The sequence below is a fragment of the Balaenoptera ricei genome, chromosome 13 (assembly GCF_028023285.1).
Source record: "Balaenoptera ricei isolate mBalRic1 chromosome 13, mBalRic1.hap2, whole genome shotgun sequence".
Classification (NCBI taxonomy): domain Eukaryota; kingdom Metazoa; phylum Chordata; class Mammalia; order Artiodactyla; family Balaenopteridae; genus Balaenoptera; species Balaenoptera ricei.
In genome coordinates, this window is record NC_082651.1 from 67,821,032 (window position 1) to 67,844,439 (window position 23,408).

The window sequence follows — 23,408 nt, forward strand, 5'->3', positions numbered from 1 at the left end:
AAACTCAATAAAGATTTAAAATCTAAAAAACAAACCTTCACCTTTGCTTGCAAGCTACATACTGATCTTTCCAGATCTCAAGAGTTTGCTAGATGGTGGGTAGCCATAACTGAATTTTAAAATTCTAAAGCCACAAAAAAGAAATATTCACCAGCAAGACAAATGCCACAACAATGTCTTAAATTCATCAGGACACATTCACAAAGAAAGCAAGCCTGTAATATATTCTGGCATGGAGCTGATGCTTCCACCTACTCAGGATATTAATTCAAGTTCTACATCCCATGCCAATGCAAATTGGAGTGGGTACTGGTCTAAACGTACCCACTCAAGAGTATCAAAAGGGTTAGTAAGCACAGACTGCATCAAGTCCTAAATATCTGTTCTTGAACATGATGTTTTCTACGATTTAATTTCCCTGCAAACAGGCACTGGCTGTGTATGAAAGTTTCTATGATGGCAGTGTCTGTGTTTTTCAAGTGTGGTTTAACTGCTGGAGTATCTATCTGCCACCCTACTCCTTCTTCCCAGAAAATACACTAATTAGAAGAAGGGGGTTCTTTAAATCTTACATCTAGTTGGTTTCCTGATTACAAGTGAAAAAAACATTTTGGATATGCTAAATGCTTTAAGTTGAAATAAAAGCCCAAAGTGACTTTCATTTATGTTGAAAAATACAATGTTTTTCATTGTTAAAGATGAACACGTATAAATAAAGCTAACAAGTTATAAACTTGGGACTTCCCTGGTGGTGCAGTGGTTAAGAATCCGCCGGCCAGTGCAGGGGACATGGGTACGATCCTGGGAGGATCCCATATGCCGCGGAGCAACTAAGCCCATGTAGCACAACTACTGAGCCTGCGTTATAGAGCCCGTGTGCCACAACTACTGAGCCCACGTGCTGCAACTACTGAAGCCTGCACACCTAGAGCCTGTGCTCTGCAACAAGAGAAGCCACCACAATGAGAAGCCCACGCACCACAACAAAGAGTAGTCCCTGCTCGTCACAACTAGAGAAAGCCCGCATGCAGCAACGAAGACCCAATGCAGCCATAAATAAATAAATAAAAATTTAAATAAATAAATAAATATAAAGACATAATTTTTTAAAAATCATCAAAATGTCTGTCTAAATTAACTTAAAAATTAACTGCAACCCCAATAAAAACAGGAAGGAAGATTTTTTTTTTTTCTGGTGTTAGTCAAGCTTGGAAAAATAAGAGGGGAACTACCCTCACCAGATATTAACACATACTACAAAGCCTCTATAATTAAAACATGGGTTACTAGAGTATGAACAGACAAACAGACCAGGGGAATAGAACAGAAACCTCAGAAGCAGACCCAATATTATAAAATAATCAGTCACCTCCCAAAGTAATCTTAATATTAATACAATTTCAATCAGAATCCTAATGAAATCTGGAAAGGAAGAAATTGACAAATTGATGATAAACTTTGACAGTAAGAAAAAAAAATCTCATCGACATGAGAACCCCGCCACAACCAAGAAATTTTAAAGAACTGAGGAAAAACTTGCCCGACCATTAAACACATAAGAAATAGATAAAATAAACTTGGATCTATCACACGATGGAATACTACAGAACATAATTTCATGGATCTCTATACATATTTATATAACAAGCAGTCTGGGAGAACATGTTAAATTAATAACAGTGGTTAATAGTGGGTTAGAAGGGATGATCTGAGGGACTACTACTTTTTGTTTCCAATATAATTACATTTTCTACCACAATTCATACTGTTTGCAATAAAATAAATTTTAAGATTTAAAAAATGGGAAAAGGCAAAGGGAAAACAGTGGAGCCCCTTCATATACTATGTTACAAAGGGACTTCATCATAAGCGCTAACTGCAAGGACTGGGGGTTCTGACTGTGCAACGAAGAGATAGGATTCTAATTGGCACAGTGGCCTTCAAGCTGATCCTCTGAATCCTAAGGTTCAGTAAGGTACCTCAAGAGACTCAACGGGGCCTTCTCTTCCACTTCACCCACAACAACCTGACTTCCTTATTTAAGGTCATACTGCGTAATAAGAAAGGGTTCTATTGCCTAAATAAAGTCTGTAAACCACCCACCCGGAAGACTACTAAGAGAAACGCAATGTTAAAGGCAATTAATACTTGTTAATGAATTATAAGATCTATTATATTAATGAATATTTAGTCACATTTTCTAAATACAAAGAATGCCTTTGTCAGATAACTGGTATAACTTCCCAAATGCCACAAGCTGTTAAGAATCTTTCCTTTTACCTGGAAGAAGAACTGCAAGGTTCTTACCCTCAAGAATTCAAATCCTTATTGAGAAGTACTGTAGAATAAATTATTGCATTTTATATATGATTTCATTTCCTAAAATAATTTTTTAAATTCTAAGCTAGGTAGATATGCTTTCCAAATTACTAACTCTAACCAGCTTTATGCTGGTTATGCTTTTCAGGGGCAATATCATACGTAAAAGTTTTGCAGAGAAGTGGGAACTCATGAGATTCCATGATCTGATTTTTATGCCCACTGTTACTTGAAATATCCCAACTTTATTACTTGGTTCAGCATTTATCTTTACATGAGCAATACACAAAATTTTCTAGGCTTTCTATACACCTAGGCTTATTTCAGTGCTCAAGAAAGAACCAAACATAAAAAAAAAATTAGGGAGTTCCCGGTGGTCTAGTGGTTAGGATTTGGACCTTTCACTGCCATGGCCCAGGTTCAATCCCTGGTCAGGGAACTGAGATCGTGCGAGCCACAGCGCACCCAAAATAAAAAAAAATAAATTAAAATTAAAAAACAAATTAAAATACTTCAATAAAATATATATATAAATTTAAAAATCAAAAAAATTAAAAAATACAACACTGTAAATCAACTATACTTCAATAAAATATATATATATATATAAATTTTTTTTTTATGAAAAAGAGAGAGAGGACCACACAATCAACAGCTCAGGCAGTCCAAAATTTTAAAAGTCAAATAATAAAAATAGCACACAAGATTACATGAACGACACAGTCTGCAGAGTTTGACAAGCGGAGAGATCAAAGTTCAGGGAGGAGTAACAAAGGGCTGCTTAGGGGATGTAGAACTTGGGCCAGGCGACAAGCACACATGAGCACCAGGGTAACTCCTGGCTTTTGGCCTGTGCATAGATGGACTTGCTGAACTATCTCACTAAGAGTGTATACATTTGCCCAAAACTCAAAGAACTGTCACAAAAGAGGGTGAAATGTACTACATATAAATTATACCTTAATTAAAACAAGGAAAAAAACCACCTGTAAATAATTACTTGGAAGACAATTACCATTTTGTATAAAATTTCAGAAACACATGCCTTATGACTTAGCAATTTCATTTCTGGGAACATATTTTCCAGTTATATCCAGAGTACAAAATTATGCATTATATAAAGGATACTCAATGCAGCACTATTGGTAAAACTTAAAAATCAAGTGTTTTTAAAAATAAAACAATAAATATTTAGTGAACACTTACATGTAGTGATGAAAGTCTAAGATCAAACATTAAGGACTATAAAACATCCAAAATTATTTCTGGAAGAAAAGATGGTTTGTACAGAACAGAATGCTAATAAATGCAATCTCTCAGCCTATAATAAACTGAGTCACTACTTACAATTTCTTCAATAAAAACTTCTAAACACAGATGAGTGCAGACATGGCATTCTGTTCTCAAAGCTTAGTCATTACTGACTGACCTTTCCTGGTACTGAATTCATGAAAATGCAGAAATCTACAACCTGTTATTATTCACAGCCACCCCACCTACCCACCACTGACAATGACAACACAACTCTATCCTGAGTTGATTTAACTTTTCTGCATATATTTCCTATAGGTAAGGCAAGGTAAAGAATGCAAATTATATAAACCTTAAGGGATAAATTCTAAACTTCTGTATGACAAAAATTCTCAATTTCTGTATAACAAAAATAAATAAAACAAATTTAAAATCATTAACATTTTTTAAGTGAGGAGGCACTATGTGCAACACTCATAGGCAAAGGGCAGATACTTTTATATTTGTTTACCTTTAATATGCAAAATACTCTTGCCAATACATATAAATAACCAAATAGAAAATACACAAGAAATTTACAGAAGAGCAGTAACGGAAAGCATAAGTAACTTTTAAAAATTAAAGAAAAAAAAAAAAACAAACAGCAACACCAAAAAAAATGAAAAGCCAAGACAATAATATCACAAAATGGGCAAGGGGGGGTTCTTTAATAATCTATTGGTGGAAGCATCTGGTTCACTCATATGAAAATTAACAGCATTTTTGAAGGGCAAAGAAGCATTTTCAATATCTTCCAGGGAGCTATGCTTGAAAAACATTTACACAGCATAAGTATATGTAAAGCTTTTCTGGAAGCATCATTTGTAATATCAAAAAATGTAAACACCTAAATGTCTGTCAATAGGGTACTGGTAAAGGAAATAAATTGTGGCACATCCATGCAGACTTAAGAACTCTACAGTCACTGAAAAGAATAAAGCCACTCTACTCATCAGGAAAGATGCTAAAGATACAAACACTATTAACTGAAAGAAGCAACTGCAGAGCAACGTGCAAGTTGCCATCCCACAAAGACCACTCCAGAATGGATTACGAGCCAGAGCCTGTACCAAAAAAGAAATACCCTGAACAATATTAGTAATTAAATATGGGTTTGGAAAGAAGGAAAGGGGCTGGTGTTCATTTTCTGTATTACACGTTTCTTTGTGTTTCATTTTTTAACGGTAAGAATGTTTTACTTTTGACATCAGAAAATAAAGGTTTTAAGTATATAATTATAACAGAAGAAAGAAAAGTCTTGCTAGGAAGACCTGTTTTTAAAATGCAAAGTTCTGAATCTCTCTGGTATAGAAACTACGCAGATCAGTCAAAATCCCCACCAAAATGTAAATGTTCACTAGATTCCAAGGCTACCATAGATAGATGACATGAAGGCACTCAGGATCTCAAGGCATGAGCGTGTCACATTGAAGCACAAGTTCAACAACACTAACATTCTTAAAGTTGTATTTAAAAGAGAAACACAGGCAGAAAACTCATGAAAGTGTGAAATAAAAAATGAATAACTGATCGATTAAATTATTTTTCATTGCTGTTTGTTGTATTTCTAAAGTTGGAAGAGCCCGTTACATTTAAACTTTAGCCTGAAAGTTGTTTCTTCCATATGAGGAAAATATTTGAGTTTCAAGGTACATTTGTTTTCATAGGATTTGCAACCCAAAGGAAAACATACCTTCTAAGAGCATTTCTGGAATGTCTGCTTGATATCTAGGTCCCACTCTGATTTCACCTTTGTCAGCTAACAATGTCTTCACTGAAGGATCATAGACCAATGAGTAGAAAAAAGTATCCTGGAAAAAAAAAATGACAGAAAATACCTAGGTAAACATAATTCCTTCTACTTTTTATAAAGCAATAAATCCAAAGTCACAATAATGAAACCATAAAACTCCAGAGTATAAAATTTCATTTTGGTGAATAAATTCATATATCTTTAAGAAGAGCATGATGTTACTATCATCAGGTAAACAGTATAAAATTAAATGAAACCAAAACAAATAGCTTACAATAAAAGTGGATAATAAAGTGTTATTATTATTTGTTTTAGTCTAACAGAAAACCATTAACTGCTCTAAAACTAAAAGCTAGCAAAGTTAAGCAGAAGTCAAAGGAAGACCCCTGAAATCAAGTAATCATTTAAAGCTGTAAAGCCCCCACCAAACAGTAAGGATGCCTTCATAGATACCTGGCACTCTTCCTTAGTGTCCAGCCCACATTTATCAAAAATATTAAAATGCACACACATCTCACATTAAATAAACTATAGAAGAACTTAGTTTATATGCCGTTTACTAATATGTCACACTGTATACATTCAAGTAAATATCTATTAATTATAATTCTGCAGTTCTCCTTTAAATTCTGAAACACTCATATGTACCTATAGGTAGGCATATAAACATAACTATACATGCTACCACCACTGGCATACCCACCTAACTTTCCATGGACCCTTAAAGAGCAAAACACCCTAGTTACTGGACCTAATGGATAAAATGACCTATAGCCACAAATCCTTAGCTGAATTCTGCATAACCACTGGAGATCATCTGAACCAGCAAAGTCTTGTCCCTGCTTCCCACCATGGTTCTGAGGGTGACCTACTGCAGGATTCTCTGTATTATATCCTGAAAGGGCCTATCCCTAAGAACAGCAGATTGATAAAGGACTTAAGTGGTTAAAAAGCAAGTGGATAGGAAAAAAAATCCTAAAGACCTTTGCAAATTTTCATCTACTACAGTCCTTAGCATACACAAATTGCTAATAAATTAGAAGGCATAAATATCACCTTTAAAAAAAATTTCAGGGAATTTCCTGGCAGTCCAGTGTTAGGACGCAGTGCTTTCACTGCAGTGGCCTGGGTTCAATCCCTGGTCAGGGAAAGAAGATTCCAGAAGCCACGCAGCACAGCCAAAAATAAAACAAAACAAAACAAAACAAACCACTCTCTTAACAGCCAAATACAATAAAATACACTAAAACATATTGAATATGTCCTCTTTTTATTTCTGCTTCCGTGAGCAAAAGCTAATTTCTGAGCACCATCATTACCCATATTATCCATCATTCTGTTAGACAGACTGATGACAAACCCTACCCTTCTTTTCCAAATTCCATGAGTCTATTAACCCCTTTTTTCTGCCTCGAATACTTATTTTCATTTTAGTTTTCTTTATTAGGCTTCTAATACATAGTAGTTCTACATGTTTGTATCAATCTTTTTCGGCAATGTTTACTTCATTTGAGATAAGGGAACAACAATTTTGAGCATAGTAAAATATTTTTTAAAAAGAAAATATGTCCCTTTAATTCTGTAAAAAAAAAAAACCTATGTGTAATAAAGATTTTGGGAAAACAAACACTACGAAATTATAAAGGTTAAATACTGAAACATTATCAATAGTAAAATATTTTCCCCACAACACAAATGATAAAAGTCACATAAAACTGCAAAATGTGGAATAGTCTTGCTTATAAGAATTTCCTCCCTTCAATGAAGTGCTTGCTCTAATTCAACTTGTTAAAAATGTTTAAGATGTTTTTTGAAGTTTACAGAAAAATATATTTTTAGTTGACAAAGTTTATTAGGATTCAAGGAAAGAAAGCAGACCACCAATGGTAAAATCTCATCTGCAAACAGTCTAAAAGAAAAGCTATTTATTTAAAAAGAAAAAAAAGGGAGGAGGACCAAGTATACTGAAGTCATTTATTTCATAAAGCCAAAAATAGTTCTTCCACTACCAACTAAATCATGTGCTATACTTTACAAGCTTTTCATTACCAAGCAAAAGAGACAGACAGACACGGGAGTTTTTGCCAACTTTTATCTCAGTTAACCAGAAAAATAAAATTACCTGAATGCAGTCCAGTCATTATACTTTTACCATAATACTGCTATCATTGTGCAATAATTTGTTAGAAGAAGAAATAATACAGAAGTATGGGCTTCGTATGAAATAGAGGGAAAAACAAAAACAAGTATAATTGTGAATTACCTCTTTATCAAGATATGACAATACAGACTCTGTCTCATTCAGAAGGGCAACACTGCATTTCCCCCTGTTGAAAGAGGAGAAAAGTGAATAAATAAAGGCCACCTCACCCTCACAGTGATGATATATACAAAGTTAGGAATATTCAAAATGTAAAGGTGGTATTGAGAAACTAGATGGCTTTTAGGAAAATCTATGTATGTATATACTTGGACTCTCTACCATCTTGGTTTTGTGTAACCTAAAAAATAAGGCTGTGTTTGTAGACATTTATTGAGAGGCTAATCTGGGAAAGGAACAGTGTTAGGCAGTAAATCCTTGTAACATAAAACACTTTATAGGTATTTCCTAATTTTTCAAGAAAAAAAAGAAGAGTACAATGCAATCTTCAGACTAAGAGCTAGTTTCTGAATCTGTAAAGAGTTAATATGAGGTAATTTTATACAAGGGATTTTCAAAGACATCACCATACAAACCAGTGCCTGAAATAACCTTCAAATTTTTAAAGTAGCCACTGCATATGAGAACCTAAAATAATACACATTCGCATCAGGATTAACTAACTTACCTTTATTGAAACTGCTCTAAAGTCTAGTTAAAATTTAAATACAAGAAACTCCTATAGAGCAAGGGGCAAATAAGATTCATGGACCTTGAAGTCTCATGGTATTTACCTTTGACCATAGCTGGGTGTGTGCTTGGAAAAGAAATGTCTATTTTAAAAAAGGCTTACAGGACATGGAAGCAACCTAGGTGTCCATCGACAGATGAGTGGATAAAGATGTGGCACATATATACAATGGAATATTACTCAGCCATAAAAACAAACGAAATTGAGTTATTTATAGTGAGGTGGATGGACCTAGAGACTGTCATACAGAGTGAAGTAAGTCAGAAAGAGAAAAACAAATACTGTATGCTAACACATATATATGAAATCTAAAAAAAAGAAAAGGTTCTGAAGAACCTAGGGGCAGGACAGGTATAAAGACGCAGACGTAGAGAATGAACCTGAGGACACGGGGAGGGGGAAGGGTAAGCTGGGACAAAGTGAGAGAGTGGCATGGACATATATACACTACCAAATGTAAAATAGATAGCTAGTGGGAAGCTACCGCATAGCACAGGGAGATCAGCTTGGTGCTTTGTGACCACCTAGAGGGATGGGATAGGGAGGGTGGAGAGAGGGAGATGCAAGAGGCAAGAGATATGGGGACATATGTATATGTATAACTGATTCACTTTGTTATAAAGCAGAAAGCAACACACCATTGTAAAGCAAGTATACTCCAATAAAGATAAATAAATAAATAAATAGATAGATAGATAGATAGACAGATAGATAGATAGATAGATAGAGGTAAAAAAGGCTTATCTAGACCTGAGAAAACTCAAGGTTATTCAGGTAGTTGTACTTATTACCACTTTTAAAATTATCCTCCCAGCTTGAAAACTTCAGTGTAGCTACAAATTTGACAGAATTTTGATAGACTATTCAAGTTACAGATATCGGTCAGGGCTCACAAAATATTTTTTAAATGTCATAATGTCATTTGATTATCTAAACAGAAGTCACTACTTGCTCCCCATGAAATAACATGTAAAAACAAATGCATCAAATATACATTAAATAGGAAGCTTGTTGTTGGATTATCAGAGTGAAATACAATTCAAAGGAAAAAATTACCAAAAGCAAAACTTTTGTAAAAGTAAAATATTAACACATAAGTAAAAAATTATAGTTTACTAAACGTTTTGCAACTGTATACTCCTTAAATCTAAAAAACGATTTCCTCTCATCAAAACATCTTTCTCTGTTAATCATCTTAGGTTGTTATCACTTCAAAAGATTTCTCTCAGGGACTTCCCTGGTGGCGCTGTGGTTAAGAATCCACCTGCCAGTGCAGGGGACATGGGTTGGAGCCCTGGTCCCGGAAGATCCCACATGCTGCAGAGCAGCTAAGCCCATGCGCCACAACTACTGAGCCTGCACGCCTAGAGCCCGTGCTCCGCAACAAGAGAAGCCACCACAATGAGAAGATCGTGCACCACAACGAAGAGTAGCCCCTGCTCACCACAACTAGAGAAAGCCCGCTTGCAGCAAAGAAGACCCAATGCAGCCAAAAATAAATAAATAAATTTATTTATTTATTTAAAAAAAATTAAAGATTTCTCTGTGAGCATGTGGTATTCCATATTATCCTGTGAAATCTCTAATTTGATTACCAGGATCTATAAAGGTTTTCTGCTTCTCTAATATATTTTATTCATGCATATTACTGAAGCAGAAAAATTAACATTATTACTTCAATGCATATAACACATAAAGTCAACAATTACCTGACAAGCTCTTACAAAGGACAGAGTTACGAGCAGGGAAATTGCTCTGTTGCTGTTACCGCATCTACAGCTGCCATAGAAGAACCTCTTATGACCTGTGAATACATGCTCACACATCCAAGAGTGTTTAAGCAACAAACGGGATTTCCAAAAATAGTTTCATTTACTTCTCTTGCCTCAATAACTGCTGACAAAGCAGTATTTCTAACATTTAATACTTAATCACCTAGAAAAAATATATTTTTTAAGTTCTCTAAAGTCAGGTTTTTTTTTTAAATGGAGAGGAGCAGATGCTGTAAATGTTATTCTAATAGATACCACTTGAATTTTATAGGATAACAGACACTGAAAATTCATAAAAAGAATATAGCATAAAGTTGCCTCCATACTGTCTGAAATGACGAAAGAATTTAATCACTAAACCATTATTTTCATATTTATATCAGGAGATAAGGAAACATTGATTATACTGTTTTAGAGGCACAACATGATTACAAAACCAATAGGATAGATATCCCAATCAATCTAAAATATAAATTATTTTTGGAAATGTAGATTTTATGCAAAGAGGAAAGGATAATAGGTAATTTTAGTTCTCAATTTTTCTTTAATGTAGTATATTGTACCTTTTCCCCCATTAAAAATGAAAATGTGACACAAATTTTCATGTACATATATTAACAGCTAACAAAGTAAGAGGTTGAGTCAGAATTATTTTATGAAGTAAATGTGAATATGTAATTAACACATGTACCACCACGCCAAGAGTTGTTGATAAAAGTAGTTTAAAAAGAGATTTAAAGTGTTGGCTTCCTTTATGCTGAACAAATCTTGGCTCACAGGAAAAAGCATGATAAATTTTAAGCTAACGGCAAACTAAAGGAACTATTATCAAATTCTGAATATAGGTAACCCAATTGTTTTACCCTGAACCTCAAGCAATGAACCTAATTGTAACTTTGTATGGGGACAGATGATTACTAGACTTATTGTGATCATTTCATAATGTATGCAAATGTCAAGTAACTATTTAGTACACCTGCAACTAACATAATGTTGTAAGTCAACTATATTTCAATTTTTAACATATGCAAAAACAAACTATTTGCCAGTGTGGCGGGGGGAGGATGCTCAACATTCTCAGCCATTAGGAAAATGCAAACTCAAAACCACAGTGAAATACACTTCACAGAAAACCACAAGGATGCCTACAATGAAAAACACAGATGATAAGAAGTGTTGACGTGGATGTGGAGAAATTGGAACCCTAATACTTTGCTGGTGAGGATATAAAACTGTGCAGTCACTTCTGAAAGCAGTTTGGCCGTTCCTCAAAATGTTAAACAGAGTCGCCCTCTGACCCGGCAATTCCACTCCTAAGCGTACCGTAATACCATGAGAAAAGAAAACATACATCCACACAAAAACCTGTGCACGGATGTTCACAGCAGCATTATTCATAACAGCCAAGAAGTGGAAACAACCCAAATTTCCATCAGCTGATGAATGGGTAAACAAAATGTGTAGTTCTGGTCCAAGTCCAAAGGCCTGAGAACCAGGAGTGCTGATGCTGTAAATCCCAGTCCGAGGGCAGGAGACCGAGGTCCCAGCTTAGTCAGTCACACAGAGAGAGAATTCTCCCTTCCTCTACCTTTTTGCTCTTTTCAGATCTTCAACTGATTAGAAGAGGTTTCCCCCAAGCGGGGGTTGGGGGGGGGGGGGGAGACAATCTGCTTTACTCAGTCTACTGACTCTAATAATCTCTTCCGGAAACACCCTCACGGACACACTCAGAATGCTTAACCAGATATCTGGGCCTCACATAGCCCCAGTCAAGTTGACACATAAAATTAATCATCACAATATCTCAATAAAGTTATTATTAAAAATATATATAATATATATATATTATTCTTCAAAACTGTCAAGGTCATGAAAAACAAGGAAAGACTGGGATACACACCAGAGGAAACTATGGAGACATGATGCCTAAATGAAATGTCAGGGTAAATCGTGAAACAGAAAAAGGACATCAGAAAAAGAATGGCACTATCTGAATAAAGTCTGGAGCTTAGTCAATAGTAATACATCTATGTCAATTTCTTGGTTTTGATAAAGATGTAATGATTATATAAATCATCAACATTAGGGGAAACTGAGTGAAGAGTACACGGGAACTCTCTGTACCATCTTTGCAGCTTTGTTTGTAAATCTAAAAGTATCCCAAAATAAAATGCTTCTTTTTTTTAAGACCCCCCCCCACAAAAAAAGGGGCATTTGTGTCATTGGTCTTATGAGTCTTATATTAGCCACAAACTGAATTCTGAGCATTTTTTCATGTAAAGAACCATGCCTGGTTCTGTGATTGGAAATTCAGCAAACAGTTTTATACAGCATTTAATCCACTGAATACAATGAACAAATTTTAAAAAATTAATGAAGTTCAAAGATCCAAAATGCTTTCATAAGCTTACATTTCTCAACAGCAGCAATGTAAGATAGGTCAAACGAAAAGATTCAAAATTCTGAGGGAAATTATTTCCAAACCAGAATTATATGCCTAAACAAATCATGAGTCAAGTGTGAAAAACATTTTCAGATAAGCAAGGACTAAAATTTTTTACATTTTAGAAGACTAATCAAAAGGAAAAGGCAAAACAATTATTAACTCCAAGGAAAACATAATATTGTACAACAATGAACTATGTGAGGAATATTTATGCGTTCATAAAATACAAATACTGATTATTAAGTTAAACAAAATTGTGATATACTGGAAATACAAAGGAAAGGGAATGGAGAAGAGAAAGTGAAGAGATTTCTAAAATTTTTAGAAATGAACAGTAGCAGTATCAGAGTAGTATAAATGCCAAGGTCAATGTCAGAGAAGTTGAAAATGATTGCAAGGTGGAAACCAGGCACATGACTGCCTTGGATATTACCAGACAGCTATATATTGGGTTGGCCAAAAAGTTCGTTCGGGTTTTCCCAGCCAGGTTACCAAAAGCTCGAACGAACTTTTTGGCCAACCCAATACATACGTACGACTTTAAAAAATATTGAAATTTAAATTTGAAGTGAAGGGGGGGTCCTAATTAGATAAAGTGCATAAATTTGCACGAATATTATACATACCAAGGGAGCAATAATTATTTATGGTGGCACGACATCAAGTTTTCTCAACCTTGGCATTACTGACCTTCTGCTCCAGGTAGTTCTTTGCTGCAGGGGCTGTCCTACGTGCACGGGACATTTAGCAGCAGCCCTGGCCTACAGCCACTGGATGGCAGGAGCAGCCCCACACCCAGGTGTGACAGACAAAACGGTCCAGACTTTGCCAAATGTCCCTTGGGAAACAAAATTGCCCCTGGTTGAGAACACTACAGAGCTGATGAAACATGGTTTTCTTAACTGTATCTTAGTAATAAGTATTTAAGGACTGCCTATATAAGCAAAAAAATATAATTTTATGAATTTTTAGATTATAAAAAGGAGGAAGAGGACAAAGGGCAAAAAGAAATCTAGAAACTTTCAAATATTTCTATTCAAAGATACATTTTCTGCTGTTAATACGATGACTACTTTAACAGATGTTTACAAACAGAAGTTAAAGGAGGCCTCCAAGAAACAAAACAAAACAGAAACTGGAACATCTGTGTGAGTAGGTAAGAGAGAAGAATGAAAAGCCAAGAAGAGAAGTTTGAGCTTAATGTGATAGCTCAATGGATTTTGTGAAGAAACATGACAAGCAGTGTTTTGGAAAGCCCCTTCCGTTTGTGGCATGTGGAAAGAAGCAAAGCAACAAGTTATTATTAACCCATGATCCTGGAGATCTGGTAACAAACATGAAAGAAACTATCAAAGAGGAATTCAAGGGGAAAAAAAGTCCTCTCTTGGTGCCACTTTTCCCTTTTATAACTAGGAGAAAATAGAATGTTCAAAAGAAGGTGCTAGGATTAGGAAGCTCCTCTTCTCCAAGACAGGATGACAAACAAATTGTTTTGATTACTAGGAAAATCTCACAAGCATTTCTTTCCACAACCATGTGGAACACCAGTACTCGGGACAATATGTAGGCTATCCTGTGATACACTCCAATGCATTTCTGCATTATGATTTTAGTTGGAGAAGAAAACACTTCAACCCATAGGGTTGATCATTTCAAAGGAAAGATTATATAGTATAAACACAACATTCAAGAAAAAGTGTGCTAAACATGTAGACTTTAAAATGTTAAATTGTGATATGATTTTTCTCCAGTTTCTGTGTTCTTCCTCTAGTCCTCCTTCTCCTTAGCAATCCTAAGAGTCTAAGCATACTAAGTAAATAACTATCTTTACGTTACATTCATCTCTTAAGTAGCACTACTTATAGTCTCAATAGCACTCTTCTGGCTAACTTAAATTTTGTTTACAGATACGAAGAAAACTGCAAAACTCTACATCTTAAAATAAAAATATTGGCACAATGAAATGTACAGGAAGAAAACTGCCTTTGTTTGAATTTTGTTTTAAAGATTCCAGGTAAGTTTCTTTAACGTTAGTAGCCAAACTGGAGAGAGACTGCTAAGCCACAGTGGAGTTCTATTTTATTACTTATATACTTAAAACTTAGCATTACTACTTATTTATCAATAAACATAAATCTGTAAAAATTGGTTTTCTCTGAAGATTTTTAAAAGGCCTCAACACGGACTTCCCTGGTGGTCTAGTGGGTAAGACTCTGCGCTCCCAATGCAGGGGGCCCCCCGGTTTGATCCCCAGTCTGGGAACTAGATCCTGCAAGCATGCCACAACTAAGAAGCCTTTGGGAAGGGAGGGGGGAAGGGAAGGGGGGAGGGAGGAAAGAAGGGAGGGAGGAATAAATATATTTTTTTTAACCGTTAAGCTTTAAAAAGAAATAAATAAAATAGAATAAAATGATCTACCAAATATCCTCACCATTGAGGCATCCCTGAAATTTCAGGATACAATGGATTAGAGAATTCTAAGATTTAAAAGCTGGAAAAAACAGGTAATATGCAGAGTATGGAGAATCTATGTGATATAAAACTACTTTCAATGACAATAGATGTTTGAGGACAATGGGGTTAGTCATCTTCAACCCAAAATTAAATTCCAAGCCAAACTATGTATCACATGTGTAGTAAAAATTATCTATGAATTTCATTCCAGAATAGCATAGGAAGTATTAAAAAATATGTAAAAAAGAGGTTGAGTCTGATAAAGTTGATAGCCTCTGCTGTAAGTTGTTATACACTAAAACATAAAACTAAAATTAAGAGTCATAACCAAAAAACACAGAAGCCTTCCAATTAGTATATGAAGAAGAACAGTATAATTAGAATTATCACCACTCTATAACAACTGTGATTAAAGGAACTCCAGGCAATAAGCATCAAATAAATGCCAGTAACATCCAGAAATGAGAGATTATATACCTCCTAATGTACACCACCACCTATGAAGAAGTTTTTGTCTCTTGTACTTCACTCTTCCCCACAGAAGAAGGAGGCAGGGCAGGAGGAATGAAGGAAACCACGTCCTCTATTACCAATTCACGAGAAATATGAGGGAGAGGGGAACATGGTTGAACACAGGGGGATACAATCAGCAAAATCCAAACGGTGAGAAACAAAATCCTCAATGCATCAACAAAAAAATAGCGGGGGTGTGGGGGTGGGGGGGAGAGATAGGGAGAGACAAAGGGAAGCCTTCATTTATTTTCCCCTAGGGCCACCCAACTGATTTGGCACCATATACCTTTCTCCACTACACTGTAAAGGCACCTTCATCAAATATCAAGTTGTACTATATATGCGGGTCTGTTCTGGCTTTTCTATTCTGTTCCACTGGTTTATTTCACAATCCACTTACCCGTACTACCCTACATTAATTACTGTAGCTATACAAGTGTCTTAATATCGAATGATATAAACCTCTAACATTTTTGTTCTTCAAGACTGACTTTATCAATGGTTCTCAAACTTTTTGGTCTCAAGATCTCTTTAAGTTCCTAAAAATTATTGAGAACCTCAATGAACTTTTGCCTTTGTGGGTTACATCTATCAATATTTACCATGATAGAAATTAAAACTAAAAATTTAACATCAATTAATTAATTTAAAATAAAAATAAACATTAGCAAATATTTGTTATTAATAATTACTATATTCCCCCCAAAAAATTAACGAGAACAGTGGCGTTATTTTACATTTTTGCAAATCTCTTCAATGTCTGGCTTAATAGACAACTAGGTTTTCACATGAGTAACTAGTTTACTTCATTTTCAAAGAACATCCATCAAATACTCATGTCTCAATAACCACAGTTCGTCTCTCAGTGGTTATTTCAGGCAAAAATGGTGTTCCGTGAAAAAGGTAGCTAGTTTAGCTCATATTTCAAACAAGCCCATGAGTTTTTTTCTCAAAATTATCATCACACTTTCATATGCAGCAGAAATTATTTATGCATACTTCCCATTTCAGCACATGGAACATTAAAAGGATGTGTAATCTCTTTTTTTTCTTCCAGTTTTATTGAGGTATAATTGACATACAGCACCATATAAGTTTAAGGGGTACAGCATAATGATTTGACTTACATACATCGGAAAATGAAGATGTGTAATCTCTTGAAATAAGGGAGAAGTGATGGTTGCACAACGTTGTCAGTATACTGCATTTTTTATACTGAATGCCACTGAATTGTACCCTGTATACTGTACAGTGGTTAACATGTTGTTGTGTGAATTTTTCCTCAATTTTTAAAAAAAGGCATTTGAGACTTATTAAAATTAATAAATTGTACTGTTTTGCCAAGAACATTCTTAAGTGGAACTTGTCTTTTTTTTCTTTTCTTTTCAATTGCAAATGCATACAATACAGTGACGACTATAGCAGAGTTTGGTGACACTGCCGTGATTCCTGCTGACTTGGTGCCAGCAGTTTACCCACCATTGCTTTTGCACATGATTTTGCTTTTGCAAAATCAACACGGAGAAAAGGCAGATAACATCTTACTGTTGTTATGAGAATAGTTTTGATCTCACAAAGGCCCTCTTGAATGGGTCTATGGGGACATCCAGAAGTACACGAAACATGTTTTGAAATGTTCTTGGTCCTTTCGATTCCCAGAGATTTTGGACTCAGCTTCTCAATTTATACACACATACACATACACAGACACAGACACACACACACATACACACACAACTCTGCTAAGCTTTTCTTTGGAATTACATTGAATCTTTGGATCAATTTGGGAAAAACAGACTTATTGTCATTTATTTACTTAATCTTTAATTCCTTTAGCAATACTCTGTAATTTCTGTGTGGAGTTTTTACACATCTTTCCCTTTTTTTAGACATCTTTTATTTTTTTAAATTTATTTTTATCTTATTTTTGGCTGCGTTGGGTCTTTGTTGCTGCGCACGGGCATTCTCTAGTTGTGGCGAGCGGGGGCTACTCTTTGGTGAGGTGCACTGGCTTCTCACTGCAGTGGCTTCTCTTGTTGCGAAGCATGGGCTCTAGGCGCGTGGGCTTCAGTAGCTGTGGTGCGTGGGCTCAGTAGTTGTGGCTCGCGGGCTCTAGAGTGCAGGCTCAGTAGTTGTGGCGCATGGGCTTAGTTGCTCCGCAGCATATGGGATCTTCCCGGACCAGGGCTCGAACCCGTGTCCCCTGTGTTGGCAGGCGGATTCTTAACCACTGCGCCACCAGTGAAGCCCTAGACGTCTTTCTTTAGATTTATTCCTAGGTGTTTGATATTGTTTGATGATACTGTAAATAGTACCTTTTTAAACTTAATTTTCTAACTGACCTCTCTTCACACCATACGCATAAAACAGACCTAAATAGAAAAGGTGGAAACTTCAAGAAAACATAGAAGAATACCTTCATGATCTTAATTAAGAAATCTCTGCCCATTATAAGATCGTGACACTTGGATTGGTTTTTGAATGAGCACTCTTTCTGAGTAACAAAGTATTCTTTTTTTGGTTTTTGGTTTGTTTGTTTGTTTTTTGCAGCTTGCGGGATCTTAAGTCCTGTGCCGTCCCCCTCCCCCACCCCGTCCCCCCGCAGTGAAACCATCGAGTCCTAACCACTGGACTGCCAGGGAGTTCCCCAAAGTATTCTTACTCTAGATTCATTCTGCTCCTTCATATATATCAAACCTATCAGGCATGTCTATTAATGTCTCAAGAATGGAATTTTTCCAGCCTTTATTTAACTGTCCTCCTCCCCTCCTCCTGCTGTTCCATCATTCATTTTCCTACCAAATTTCTCACATATTTAAAAACAAACCAACCAACCTAGAAAGAGCAAAGATGACAATAGCAGCACTGAAGAATAAGCACTGCTTAACGAGAGGAAGCTGCACACAAGGAATGTAGCTCCTCTGCCATTCTGAGTAAACTCCAACAATGTGCAGCCCAAATCCAAAGAATGCACATAAGATTAGGAATGAAAATGCACTGAAGACACACCAAAATGTCAGTGCTGCTGGGTGGAGGGATTACAGGGGTGTGTGTGTCTTTTTTGTGTGTTTTTCCCATTTCAACAATAAATTATAATTCTTCCATTATCATAAAATAAACAATAAAAGTTTACTTTTAAATTTTAATATGCAGTGATGTTGAGGAAACAGCAAAATGGGCATATTCATAATATACTGTGGTGGGAATATAAACTGACAGAATAATTCTTGAAGGAAACAGCATTTTGCAACAAAAACATTTGGAAAATGTACCCCTAAATTAGAAACAGGTCTGCTATCAAATGGTAACAGTAGCTAATGTTTCTATTGTACTTTACTACTACTGGGGAAGGGAGAATAAAGAGGAGTTTAGTTTTTAGTAGATTCCCATCTATTCCGTCTTCATCAAAACCAGCCAGGTTGTCACGCAAGGCAGGGGATTAAAATGGATGCAAAACGGCATTTTCCCTCTCTAATGTCTAAATGTACAAACTTTTAAATAATACTTTTTCCATTATATATCTAATGTGTTTTCATTTCAGACAAAGTAGAAATACAGAAAAGCATAAATATGAAAGTTGCTTGCATTTTCTGATAGTAGTGCAATCCTGAAATCTATCAAATACCAAGTTCCTACTTACATTTGTGATGCTGACTCATATTTAGGAATGAAAATGACCTCATTTATTTGCAAAACGATCTTTAACTAAAAAAATAAAACAAAACAATTCTGCAATAAACATATCAGTATATATATTTCTACACACTTACATGAGAACCTCTGTTAGATAAAATCAAAAAGTGGAATTGCTGGGTCAAAGGATATTCACACATTAAAGTTTGATTTCTCTGATTATATTAACATTCGAATATAGAAGAGTTATCTATTTCCCCACCCTCATCAACACTGAGTGTTAAGACAAGAACTTCAGTATTCCATCCCCCAAATACCTCTTGTTGGCTAGAAACTTTTCCGTTTCTCCCTTTCTCATGGTTGCTATATATGGTTTATAAATTCATTTTGTTTGGTGACAAATAATATGTACAGAAAACAGATTTCCTATCCTCTGCTTAGCCTTCCATGTAAACGCCTGATGTTGACTCTGAGTCACTCTCCCTCAGAGTCCTAAGCAACCTGTGATTCCATGTATCAATCTTTAATTTTCATGAAAAGAGAAAGGCACACAATCTAAAACTTCATTTAAGGTCAGCAGTAATTGAGAGGAGATTATTTTACTATCTGTTGATGACTTTTATTTCCTTAACAAACAAAAATTTTAAAAATGGAAACTATGCAAGCTTCAAAGTCTAACTGGCCATTGAGTACTGTGCTCCACAGCAGGCAGGAAAAAGGAGAAACAGGACATACTAAGGAGCTTCTAGAATCTCACACTCTAAGATGATGTCTGACTTGAAGAATCTAAAAATTATACATATGAGGAACCTATGAAATTATACATGAAACCCAAGATTTCTAACAGCCACTAAAGATACTTTTTCAACTGAATTAAGAAAGCTCCTCATTTTGGAGGGCAGGAGACAATGTAGAAGCAACATGGCATCACTTAAACCAAGAAAAGTTCACGACAAACTGTGGTTGCAGCCAGTCTTCTATGAAGCAATAATGGTGATTATGGTGATGATGATGTTCATACCCTGGAATCCTAACCTAAAAACTGTTTAAGAGGAAAAGAACGTAAGGCTTTCTCTGAAGCATACTGCCATTAAGAGACTGCTTGAACACTATGTGCACCTAGGTCTTCAAGACCTATTCTACTACTGACACTAAATTTAGGTTCTGGAAGAGCTTCTTTGGACTTTCTTGAGGTGAAATAATGAGGTAGACAGGACGCTCACCAGTGATGCTCTGTGCAAGGGCCAGGTCTAACGACATGGATATAATAGTTTCTCTATCACCACTCACTCCTTGCAACAAGACTTGGAGATCAAATCATCCAGTCCAAAAGCCCTTACTATATAGGACACATTGAGGCCACTAATCAAGAGGTACCTAAGGAAATGCTTTTAAGACACAATGAAGCATAACTTCCAAGGCTGTAATCCAGATCCCAAGGTTGGCAAGCAGGAAAAGATGGGCTCTGTTTAAATACGACTAACTAGCTACACCAGAGGCAGGGAAGAGGTATTAATCACTACACATACAATGCTGTAACTAGCAGCTTTTAAAAAGCCAAGCTTTGTGTGTTCAAGATGAAGGAAAAATGGCATTGGACCATACATAAGACACATCCATAAACTTAAGCACCCAATCAAGTAGGCAGTTCCCAGTCGCTATTTATATCTCTAACACTGTAAAATAGTATAGTTTGTATGCTTGACTCAGTTTTTAATTTAGTTCTGCCCATTTGACTTGAGTAAATAGAAAAATTATGTGAAAAAAATAGAAAATCAAAGAGCCTATCTATTCAACAAGCTTCTAAATAGCTGTCTTTCTGTCTCTGATGTTTTTTAACACTTAGAGTCATGTATATATCATAATATTGTATATTTGCAGCCACATGATCTGAGTTCAAGATCTGAATCTGCCATTTAAAAGCCGTGAGACTGAAAAGTTATTTAACCTTTTTGTGTTTCAGTTTCCTCATCTGTAAAATGAGGATAATAACAGGACCTACATTACAAAGTCATTGGGAAGATCAAATAAAATACATGTAAAGCAATTGAAATAACACCTATCATAAAGGTTCAATAAATGTTAGAATTTTTAAAAGCCAAGTTCAATAAACATGGGCTCTATATAACTGAACACAGTATTCTACACACACACACACACACACACACACACACACACACACACACACACAGTGACAGGTCTAGCAGCTGGCATAACAATAAATTTTATAGTGCTTTATATCCCACGCAGCATATAATCTATTATTAATGACCTAAGGCACTGTGCAAGAAGCATGCTGTCTCTCCCCTTCACCCCAAAAAGTGTTCCAAAGGAATTCTCATGTTCAAATCCTATCTATCCTAACAAGACAGATCAAACAAATCCTCAACAAGAGAGAGGTGAATCACTAACTCTACCCAGAAAAGTCCTGGTCCTATTCATTCTCTTCCAATGAAATCAGAAGGAAGGAAGAGTTGCCTCCCTGCCACTTTGGGAAGCTTGTAGCACCCAGTTAGTATTATAGCTCACAAACTACAAAGGACCTCAGGAATGCCTCAGTCAGGTTTTCTCCTCTGTTCCATACAGCACCAAGGAAATTCTGGGCACTTAATAACGCCCCTAAGGGCTTCCCTGGTGGCGCAGTGGTTGAGAATCTGCCTGCCAATGCAGGGGACACGGGTTCGAGCCCTGGTCTGGGAAGATTCCCACATGCCGCGGAGCAACTAGGACCGTGAGCCACAATTACTGAGCCTGCGCGTCTGGAGCCTGTGCGTCTGGAGCCTGTGCTCCGCAACAAGAGAAGCTGCGACAGTGAGAGGCCCGCGCACCGCGATGAAGAGTGGCCCCCACTTACCGCAACTAGAGAAAGTCCTCGCACAGAAACGAAGACCCAACACAGCCATAAATTAAATAAATAAAAAATGCCCCTAAGAATAAAAAACCAGTATTCATCAAATTACCCCTCTTTGCTGCCAAAGAACAATGGGACTTCAGTAATTTTCTCCTGTTAAAGCACAGATAAATAGGGCATGACTTCAACATTAGCAAAATGTCAAGATCACGCCAACGTGCACTTGTGCTACATCAGCATGAGGGCTGGTTAGCACAGCTTTGTGCTTTGGCTGGAGACTGCCCCTAAATCCATTCAGCTGTTTGAAAATGAGAGCCATAAATGAGAAAATATGGCTCCACACTACTCCCTCTCAACTTGGAGAACAAAAAAATTAAAAAAACAAATGCTTCAAATGTCTATATCTCTTCCTCGTAATTCAAAAGAATTGCCACCAGGTAAACTCCTTAAGTTTACAAGCTGGGGAACGCTGTCTTATTTATCAAGCAGTTAGCAAGCTCCCTAATTGAGAATATACTCAGGAAATGTGTTCAACATGACTGAATGATCGTATATTCTATATAATTTCTATGTTCAACAAAGGGGTGTCTTGATAATTACATTTCAATATATTCTCTCAGTCCTTATGACACATGAAAAATACTTCACTAGTTTTTCCATTCCAAGCAATCTGTTAAAGGAAACCAACATTACTTATAAACAGATTCCAAGCTATCAGGAGGGTAAATTAAAAATATACTTGCGTGTTTTGGATACATTTTTAAAACCATTTGTCAGATTCTTGTTCTGGCAAGAGTCTTATGACTGGCCACATAACTTCTTGAGCTTAAAATGAATCTTTATATTCTAGCTTCTTCCAATTAAGTGATAAATGCATATGGCTCTTCAGCATTTATTAGTTACCTATATCTTTAAAACAATTACAAAATATGTTTGCATGTTTCATCTCTCTGAGCAAAAATTAACTTACTTTCCTATTTCTTGAAATACCCCTATTTTTAGGTTGAATACTATTCCCACATTATCTGGCCTGATTATCTTTTCTAACACAGGACCTAAGTCACACAGAACATACTAACTCTAGCCAATCTAAACACAGTGTCCCCATTTTTACATACTTTCCTGAATTTGATTATTTTCTAGTTATCAATATACAATAGAATTTTTCTATAACAACAGAAATCTAATATTCTGTTGTAGTTGTTGTATCATAATTCATTTAACCAATTCCCTACTAATGGACATTTACTTTCAATTTTATACTACTAAAGGCAATTCTGAAACAAAAAATAAATACAAAATAAACACAGTGTCCCCTAAAAAACCTAAATAAAGCAATGATATGATGTTAACTACTGAGGAGGATCAAGTTATCTCTGAAAAGATTTGGAGAAAGGGGATTCTGGTATCTTTGTGATACACTTCCTGCCTTAGAAGATCTCTGTGTCCATTTCTGAAAAGAGAAGTATAAGAATACACAAAGGTC

At 35.9% G+C, this 23,408-nt stretch overlaps 1 protein-coding gene across 5 annotated transcripts in view; it reads right to left on the minus strand.

Moving 5' to 3' along the window:
* The window catches only part of MTA3 (metastasis associated 1 family member 3), a 166,281-nt gene that overhangs the window by 96,483 nt on the left and 46,390 nt on the right, over positions 1 to 23,408 (minus strand). For all 5 annotated transcript variants that reach the window (XR_009506601.1, XM_059943496.1, XM_059943492.1 and 2 more), the window contains exons 5-6: positions 7,626 to 7,689; positions 5,303 to 5,420 (exon numbers count right to left, since the gene is read on the minus strand). Coding sequence is in view for 4 of the 5 variants with exons in the window: in XM_059943496.1 (XP_059799479.1) it covers positions 5,303 to 5,420; positions 7,626 to 7,689 (182 nt within the window). In the remaining variant the exon portion in view is untranslated. The remainder of the gene's footprint in view (positions 1 to 5,302; positions 5,421 to 7,625; positions 7,690 to 23,408) is intronic.